The following is a 9,643-nucleotide window of genomic DNA, read 5'->3' as shown; positions in this document are numbered from 1 at the left end:
TAAAATGTAAAATGTACTTTGAAGTTATTTTCAGGTAAGTATATTTTTATTCTATTGAAGTTATTTGTTAATCTATGAATAAAACTGTTAATTGCGAATTTTAGGCCAAAGCAACTGAGCTACAAATAATGATCTCTAACTCCACTATACTCCCTGCATTGCTCTTGTTGCCTACAATTTGCAGATTGGTTTTCAATTCGCTCTAAATTTTGTGTTCAATCAATAAACCCCTTTAAATTTACTAACAATTACTACGGTAGCAACTTTAGTAAATACTCAGTCATGATAAATTGTATGACTAGGCTCTGTTAAAAAATAAAATAAAAAAAAAGGTGTATTTATGCTTTTCCTTTTTTTTCTTTCTTTCATGTGGTTCTAATTTTCTGAACCACATAATATTTTGGTTGTACAGATTATTGTATTGTAGCGTGTATCTCTGCTGTAGTATTGGTATTCTGGAATTGTATAAAATTCACTTTAAATTCCCAATAATTAACTTTTTGTGGATAACCCTGAAAACTAATCTATCCTCCTCTCTCTGCTATCTCCCCAGGCTGAAATGTGTACTAATTCCCATGTATATTGAGATTACATTGCTATGTAGAATGAAGGTGTGTGGATATGTAGAGCTTGTATTGCTATGTAGATTTCACATTGTGTGGATGTGTAGATAGAGGCTGTATGGCTATGTAGATTCCCAGTGTGTGGCTATAACAGGTAAACCCAGCTATGTTAATGGAATGAATAGGCTGAACTCTCCAAGCCATTTCCCCAGGCGGGTGTTCTTTTTGAATGAGTGACGTCGCTCCCCCGTCCGCCATTCAGCGCTTCCAAGCTGCTTAATATGCATAAGCTTCCTGTCCAATGAGAGGGCTGGGAGGTTGTTTTAAACGGTAGTCGGCGGCAGCCAATCAGGGCCGTTCTCGTAGTATGCTAGCGCGAGGTTGCGATCCAGGCTTAGTAGTGAGCGGCGTGCGCAGGGCTCCACACTAGCTGAACAATACAGGTAGGACCAGCAGCTCTGGGTGATTCTCTCTCTCTCTAAACTTTCCCTGTATCCCTGCCAGCCCCGGCCCCTGCAGCTCCCCTACCAACCAGCCTCTATTACCCACCCCAGCAGGTACCCCATCTACCTCTTTATCCCAACTTTTATCCTTCTTTTTACCCATTTTATCCATTATTTCCATCTCTGACCCCCTGCATGCTGATTAATGTGTTTTTGTTTAAACATGTATTTATTTATTTTTTAATTATATATTACTGATTTATGATGTTACTGTACAAAATCTATATCTTGGCTTTTTTATATATGTGTATATATATAATTATTGCTCACTTTTTAAAATTGTTTTTTTAATTTTGTGTGTATATATATGTATATTTTTTTTTTCTTAAATGTTAGATTTCCTGGCATTTATAATGTTTTACATAGCCAAGATGGTCGTCTAATGTATTGTAAAAGCCATGCCCTCCCCTCCCCCACCTTGCTAGGCTGATTAATTTTTTTAATTTTTATTTGTATTTATTGTATTTTGTGTTTTTAATTGCTGCTATGTGTATTTTTTTGTATGTGATCTCCTGGGTATTTCCAACGCGTTGTTTTTGCATTGTGCTGTCCTTTAGGATTTTCCTCCCCCTCCCCCTCATTTTTCTCCACAATCTGCATTGGGTTTAAGAAATGCAGGGCTGCCCCCCTTGGGCACCCATTGTTGGGTACAGGCTGGCACCCCTGAGCTGGGTGCAATGTCTCTGCATTAACATGGCTGTCCCTGTCATCCGCTGCCTTGTTGTTTCCCTGTCTTGAGGAAGACGAGGGAGGGGGTGGGGAGAGGTCACCCTCTTGCCACTCTCCAAATCCCCCCAGTGTACCCAATTTCTGCCCTTTTTTGCTTGCCCTCCTGATGCCCCCTCTATAGGCTCCATCCCTTCTCTGCAGCTTTGCCCTGTGACTCCCTTCAATAACATAGCCTGCTGTATACAGTGGAGAATAGGGCTCGCCTGCTCTTTAATCTGTCCCCTTTATCGGGGAGAGCACCCCAGCGCCCCCAAACCCGCCCCAGGCTATTCCCCCACCCCAGCCCTTTCCAGTCAGCTCGGTTTTGGGGTTGTTTATCCCCCCGATCGCCCGTTTTTGTACTTTTAAAACGCCCTCCCCCCCCCTCGTCCACCGCCGCCTCTATTCCTGTAATGGCTGAACACGGCTCTTTGTTATACATGGGATTGCGCTAAGCCTCAGCGAGGAGGGAAGGGGGGCGCCTCACTAAACCTGCCCCGGGACCCCATCTGCGCACCATAGGGGTTTTAAAACCTCGGATTCGGGTAGACAAGAGTCAGCCCTTTCACACCGTGTCTTTTATTCGGTTATCCGTTGCTGTCCGGCTGAGAGATCCGAGCTAGAAGTCGGGCGGAGGCAGTGCAGTGTGTGTATAGCAGTTCCTCTTGTGCCTATGCATAGAGAGAGAAGCCATTTTAGTGAATGGAGAACCCATAGCAAAGAACAGCCAGGCTCGCTCTATATACTCCATAGCAAGGCTATATACAGCCACGGGAGCCTACGGGACGGCAAAATAATGCCCAGTTACCCCTTATCGCTTCTCCCCACAGTCAGATCTCCCACAGGGGCTTTAGATGCTTACATTTCAGGGGGACTTTCTTTCATGAAGAAGCATTTCACAAAATGGAAGATGAATTATTGGTGTCTTGGTGACCTGTCGTCTCTTTCCCTCCCAGTGCAGCCCTATGCAGTGACTGGGGCTGTGTCTAACTCCATCGGACACTATGCCTGCATGCATCCCGGCACAGGGGGCACTCTCTGAACCCCACTTTATTCATTTATTCCTCACTTTTTTTAAAAAATTTTTTATACATGTTTACACAGATCCTGACCTTGGGTGTGGGGGATGGGGAGGATGGCAGGCATAGAGAACCCCACTTTATATTTTGTAGTATTTTTAATTCTTGAATTATTTTAATTACATTTTATACAGTATTTCTATATATTTTAAATAACCTAATATGGACTTGTTAAAGCAAGTTTAGGAGAAATGGTAACATGTTTTTAAACTCTTTTCATTTTAAATGTCTTTGTGGATTCTTTTTTGTTTTCCTTTTCAAGTTTTTATGGTTTTGTCTTTTTTTTTTTTTTTTCTTTTCTTTTTTCTTCTCCCTGCCACACTAGCATTACAGTGCTTGGGACTGATGTTTAAGACACTAAATAGTTCAAAGGACACATGTTTATTCCTCTAACTGATGGTTTTTCTAGACCTTTTAACAGAGATTGGGGATGGATTCAGAATGTCTTTAACATTTGAGGTTTATTCTCTGAACTCTGTTTTTTTTTTTTTTTTTTTTTAAATTATTTTTAGGCTAAAATAAGTGATTTAAAAAATAAATAAAATATTCAACTTATACTAACTACTTAGCTATTAGGAGTTTTGTTAGACTGTTCTGTGTATTACATATATTTTATATACATTTTTTATTTTTTTTTCAGTTGCAAAATGGCAAAAGGTGATCCGAAGAAGCCGAAAGGCAAGATGTCTGCTTATGCCTACTTTGTGCAGACATGTCGTGAGGAGCACAAGAAGAAGAACCCTGAAATTCCTGTCAACTTTGCAGAGTTCTCCAAGAAATGCTCAGAGAGATGGAAGGTATGTTGTGTCCTCAGTATGCACACAGTCTACTCAATTTAGATCTGCTGAACTTTGCTAAATTACAATTTTCTCTTATTTGTATTCCCCCCCCCCTCTTTCATTCAGATAATGTCAGCCAAGGAAAAATGCAAATTTGAGGATCTGGCAAAACAAGATAAAGTGCGATATGACCGGGAGATGAAAGACTTTGGACCTGTCAAGGGAAGCAAGAAGAAGAAGGATCCTAATGCTCCTAAAAGACCACCGTATGTACACTTATTTATTTTCTTTTCACTACTTCTTGTTGAATTTTCCTCTTTAAAAAAAAATAAATAAATAAATGTATGTTAACAGTATCTCTTTTTTTTTATTTTGTCCTAGATCTGGATTTTTCCTGTTCTGCTCAGAATTCCGTCCTAAAATAAAATCCACAAATCCTGGCATCTCTATTGGTGATGTAGCAAAAAAACTGGGTGAGATGTGGAATAACTTGAGTGACAGTGAGAAGCAGCCCTACAATAATAAGGCTGCTAAACTGAAGGAAAAGTATGAGAAGGTAAGGATTGTGTGTATATATATTTAGAATTGTATCCAGTTTTTAATTTGCACTTAAAAAAAAAAAAAATTTTTAAAAAAAACCACTTTTTTTTTCTTTACCCTTCCCAAGGATGTTGCGGACTACAAGTCCAAAGGTAAAGTTGATTGCCCTAAGGTTGCTCCTAAAGTTGCCCGGAAAAAGGTTGAGGAAGATGATGACGACGATGATGAAGAGGATGAGGAAGATGAAGAGGAGGAAGATGATGATGAATAAAGAAGTTGTATATTCTGTCCATGTGAATACCATAGAGTAGGGGAACCGCCATCTGTTGCTGTCTTACATGATGGTCAACTGCCCTCATTAGGTTTAATTGCAAAATTGGGTTCTGATCATAGTTTCAACAAAAAAAAGCTCATGGAGTTGCAACAGGTTTACATTATGTAGCCATGTCTTTAAAACGAGCAATCTGAAACTGTATCAAAGTTGTATATATTTCCAAACATTTTTAAAAATGAAAAGGCGCTATAGTGTTCTCCTTACTCTGTGCACTTTGCTGTTGGTGTAACAAAGCATTTAAAAATGTTTCAAGCATTTTTTTTTATTTAAGGTGTTACTAAATGTTTTTTTGATTTAGAAAATCCTGGGTTCTAAACTGTACATATCTAATCTGTAAACTAGACCAGTTCCTAATGGTGCATATTTTTGGAGTGGTTGGTACTTCAGGGTTTAAACTTTCCTGGATTTTAACACCTTCCTAGGGTTTGCCTTTGAGGCCCAAAGCATGCACGTTGAGATCAATTTTTACACTACATTAGGCGTCAGTTTAGCTCTTTTCTTTTTTCCTTTCTGTATATAGTGAAATAGCATTCTGCCATTGGTTGTCAAAGGGGTTCAGCTGGCATGAGAAACATGGATTTTTTTTTTTTAATAAAAAAAATAGTTAAGTGCGGTAGTTTTTAAACTAAGACTGTATTCATGTCTTCCCTGAATAAAGTGAAGATTGAGTACAGTATCTGGAAGTTCAAAAACATTCTGTACATTTACCTTACTTGCATTGTTTTTTTTGTTCTGTTTTATTTTTTGTCTAGAATGCTGAAATGTTTTTGAAGCAAAATAAAACAGTATTACATTTTTAAGACTGTTCTTGACAAGATTCTAACTGACATGTTGGTTTTACTGTAAACTAGTCACAGGTTGTCTTGCTGTATCTGAAGGCTGCTGTTTACTTGGCACATAAAGCTGGTTTATTGTATTGCTTTTATTTAGCAGCACCAATTAAAAAAAAAATAAAAAAAATCACCAGATGCAAACTTGCAAAATAAGTAATGACTCGCTCTACCAGTTAGAGTTTTTGCAACTCTAAATATAATCTGGCCACTGCCCGAAAAGTTTGCATAGTTAACTGTGCCTTACACTTTCCCTTAAAGTGTATCCACAAGATTGGAAGTTTATACTAGTCTGGCTAGTAAGTCTTATTGCTTATATGATTGTTTGGACTAGTAACCACCACCCAACTTTTTGTTTTCTACAAAAATCTTTTATCACTTCAGTTTATTTACAACCTCTTTTGTGGCCCATGCTACAGGTTTCATATTGTATTCTCCTGTTTTTCAGAATTGTTTTGGAACTGTTACAGTATATACATGTAAAACTTTTCATAGTTTAAATATGGAATATTAAAACAACTTTAACTCCAGGTAAAGGTTTGCTATAACTAATCTTTTGTATTTGGAGTACTTGTTTCCTTATTTAAAGACTACAAAAATAAACTAGTCCTATTCTGAGCATTTGGTATCTTGCTGTTCTAAGGCAGTATGTGGCATAGTCAAGACAATAATTCCGAATAATTTGTTAAACCACCACAGCATCTTGAAGGCAGATATCCACTTTCCGTAAAGCCCTAGTGTCTTGTTTAATGCTATAGTGATGGTACTCTATTAATGCAGTGCCATTTCAGCCTCTTATCAAATTATTACTGACTATTCAGGGAACATTACAACGGATATAATATATTTGATGGTTTTTAAGTCTGAACAGCTTAACCATATTATCTATCTGTGGCATAACTTGGAACAGCAAGATGATTGACTGCGCTCCTACTTGCCAATACTGTGTAACACACAATGGGGTGTATTAAAGACACTAGTGTAGATCACGGTTCAGAATTTCCACTCTCCATTGGTGAGTGAAAATCTATTCCTTGTGGGTGTGACATGGTTTCTCAAGGCTTGCAGTGGTGCCCAAAAGGTAGATCCCCAGATGTAGAACTAAAACTTCCATGATTCTTTGCATGTCTTTAGAATGACCGAGCATCATGGAAGCTGACTCTTTAAAACTTCTGGGGATATACCTTTTGGGTACCCCCTGGGTAGTAGCGTTGGCTTAGACATTTTAAGATCTGGTGTAGATGAAATGATAAACCCTAGAGTACATGAGACAAAGTCCTGATCTCCTATCCAGGCCTGACAACTTACTTTGCCTCGCAAATCATTTCGTTTAACATGACACCCCTTCATTGTCTTGAGTCCCTGTGAGTGTATGGATGTATTTGTTTTGACTTGCAGAGACGTAAGGGTGTTTGTGCTCTGCTCAGTGCAACCAACAATAAGTTTCCAGAGCTCCCTATTCACTAGACCTGCTTTGTGTTATAACATGCTGCAATTTCACCCAGGATCAATTATTTCTCCCCCTCTGGGCATCTACCTCCCACTTGTCCCAATCTATTTTTGATCATTCTTGATTTTTCAAACCAAATCCTTAACTGTAATTTATGCAAGGTTACGCCCTTGTTTGAAATTTGTTTCACCCTATCTAAAACTGTGTTGTAGTAAACCTTGCTGTGGTTTACACTCCCATCCTTTAACCCCTTAAGGACACATGGCATGTGTGATGTCATGATTCCATTTTATTCCAGAAGTTTGATCCTTTAAGGGGTTAAAAAAAAGAAAAATAAATTCAGAGTTGAGCCAATTGCCCTCTGCAGCCTGATCATTCACCTGTGACATTACAACCCCCACCCTCACCATTAGTGTGAAGGACTTCAGATGGACAGTTTAGAATGGCACCACTGGAGGGGAGATCTGATCAGCATGCTATATGTTGAAGACGGACATATTTTATGCACAGGTTTGAAGCTGCTCTGGTATGAATTTTATTTATAGTGCTCCAATGTGGTTTGAGGTAGGTTTTTGCTTTAGCAAGTTGTACATTTGGAAAAGTAGTAAATACTTTTCCTTGTGTAGAAACCACAGGTTGACAAAAGGTGGAGATTTCAATCAAGCTCCATGTCATTGTCCACTTTATCAGTGACCAAATATTACCTCATTCCAGCAATGATGTGTGCAAGATACTGATAAACGGATCATATTTGTGTGGTGGGGGGGAGAGAGAAGAGAGAGAGGAAGAGACTTACGGCAACCACCATAATGGATTTGCCAAGATGGATGAAGATCTGGCAGGACACTAAACTGTAAGTAGCAGTAAGTACTTGGGTTATGAATAAGTTTAGGGCAGATTGAGCAGGCTAAGGGGACCCTAAGACAGGGTAGGGTGGTAGAGCTACTTGGAACATTAGCCAGTAGTACTTTTGTTGATGGATGGGCTAACAATGCTGTTAAATGTGGACCTACAAATCTGGCAACGTCACCCAACATCTCTATGTGCAGTGTATCTTACTGAAACCCTGCACATACAGACTCCATGCAACATAACCATTTAAAGTCTCTGAAATGTTTATGGTGCTTAGAATAACTTGTTAAAGGGGTAATTTAGATATTGCATTAAACAAAGGCTTAGCTGTTTTTGCAATGATCTGCCAATTCTACGGTTCTTATAAATTTCTATGGAAGTGCTAAGCATAACCTTTACTACTTGGAGCAAAACTCCACCCCCTCCAGTAATCAAACCTTGAATACAAACACCCTCCCCTACCAGCATAAGATGTTGCTTGCTGCTGAAGTTATTATTATTTAACAATGTACTGAGTGGAATCTTGATCCAATAATGACAATGAACCGAAAACATATTAAAAATGTATATTCATATTTCTTTTGGTCATGGCTACATTTTTACTTGCGAGTGGAGCTTAGGCCAGCTCTGGTGTGACTTGCCATCTGGTGACGACTACCTCTACCGTCAAAAATATCCTATAAGTGGAGGATTAATTACCACTGAATGATTCTTTCAATTAAAAAAGAATAGCCAGGGAATCATGGGAGTTGTAGTTCAGCAACATCTGGGGGGCCGCAGGTTTGACATACCTGCTCTAGGACATGTGAGTAGATTGGAATTATTTTATATCCTTTAGAATTTTACGTGGACTTCTTACACTATTGGGTGTCTCTTTATTTTTCCTTTTTATGACTCCTGAGTATCACTGGTGACCAGCCTGCCCAATAAGGAAGAAACCATTAAGAACCCTTGTCGTTCCCAAGAATTCCCTTTATATGGACTTTTGCTTATCTCCCTTTGGGTACCTGCTCTTATTGCTAATTGAAATAATCCAAATCTTTTATCTAGTACTCTTCACTGCAACTTTATTTGTTTCTATTGTGATATATTTTATCTGGCATCTCTCCTTGCCCTTATTTTATTTTTTTTCTCTGCTATAAATGGTCACTGCCTGGCTCTGCAAGTATACAAATATATCCGGAGACTTCTGAGGAAGTGTCTGTGGTAGACTGGAAAAGTGTTCAGCTTTACGATAATACTTTTTCACACTATTTTTACAGCATGTAGACCGATTATCACTGCATGTATATCGAGTGATCTGCTTTTTATTGCCATGTAATAATATATGGACCAATACACATCACTTTTTATGGAACTTCTCGGTGATCGTTTATGGGATATCACATGAGTGTGGTATCAAGGTTTTTTTTGTTTGCTGCTCAGGTGTGGAACTCAAGTACCAGAATTTCTGATACTCAGTCCAAATTTGCTCCGGGGTAAGTACATATTCTAGTTAATACCTTAGGGCTAGTGGCACAAATAGTTTGTAGTTTTGTGTGATATGTAGGAAACGCACTTGAATTTAATTCAATTACAGGGGGCAGTTTGGGTATTGTAGCCACACCCATAATTGTACCAGGTGCCTGGAGACACAGGTATATTTTAATTTGACCTATTATCTATACTTCCCTTGTCATAACTCACAGTCAAATAGTCTACAGGCCGTTGTAGTGGTTATGGTTCAAAGAGTCCCCTGGTATTTCACAATAAATTATCAGAGTTTTTTCAGAGCTTTTTGAAAATCTCTGATAATTTATTGTGAAATACCAGGGGGCTCTTTGAACCATAACCACTACAACGGCCTGTAGACTATTTGACTGTGAGTTATGACAAGGGAAGTATAGATAATAGGTAAAATTAAAATAAATGGAAAAGGGGCGGAGCCTGACCTGCTAGCTGAACAGACGCGTGCTCACTGGGCTCCCACTGCACCACAAGAAACAATTTACCCCGCACTAAGGTT

At 38.8% G+C, this 9,643-nt stretch overlaps 1 protein-coding gene across 1 annotated transcript; it reads left to right on the top strand.

Annotated features, from left to right (window-relative positions):
• The first annotated feature begins 918 nt into the window (after window positions 1-918).
• Window positions 919-7,033, top strand: HMGB3 (high mobility group box 3). The gene is made up of 5 exons (XM_063431964.1): window positions 919-1,006; window positions 3,494-3,650; window positions 3,759-3,898; window positions 4,014-4,188; window positions 4,300-7,033. Exons 2-5 carry the CDS (start codon window positions 3,501-3,503, stop codon window positions 4,441-4,443), a joined length of 609 nt encoding a protein of 202 aa, XP_063288034.1. The 5' UTR covers window positions 919-1,006; window positions 3,494-3,500; the 3' UTR covers window positions 4,444-7,033.
• The last annotated feature ends 2,610 nt before the right edge of the window (window positions 7,034-9,643 follow it).

Source organism: Pelobates fuscus, chromosome 9 (assembly GCF_036172605.1).
Source record: "Pelobates fuscus isolate aPelFus1 chromosome 9, aPelFus1.pri, whole genome shotgun sequence".
Classification (NCBI taxonomy): domain Eukaryota; kingdom Metazoa; phylum Chordata; class Amphibia; order Anura; family Pelobatidae; genus Pelobates; species Pelobates fuscus.
The sequence above is the reverse complement of the archived record's forward strand: the minus strand, read 5'-3'. Positions and strand labels throughout refer to the sequence as shown.

Coding starts and splice junctions, on each gene's coding strand:
- HMGB3 (XM_063431964.1), top strand. CDS start 3,501: ATGGCAAAAGGTGATCCGAAGAAGCCGAAAGGCAAGATGTCTGCTTAT. Junction 3,651..3,758: donor AATGCTCAGAGAGATGGAAG/GTATGTTGTGTC, acceptor TCTTTCATTCAG/ATAATGTCAGCCAAGGAAAA. Junction 3,899..4,013: donor AATGCTCCTAAAAGACCACC/GTATGTACACTT, acceptor ATTTTGTCCTAG/ATCTGGATTTTTCCTGTTCT.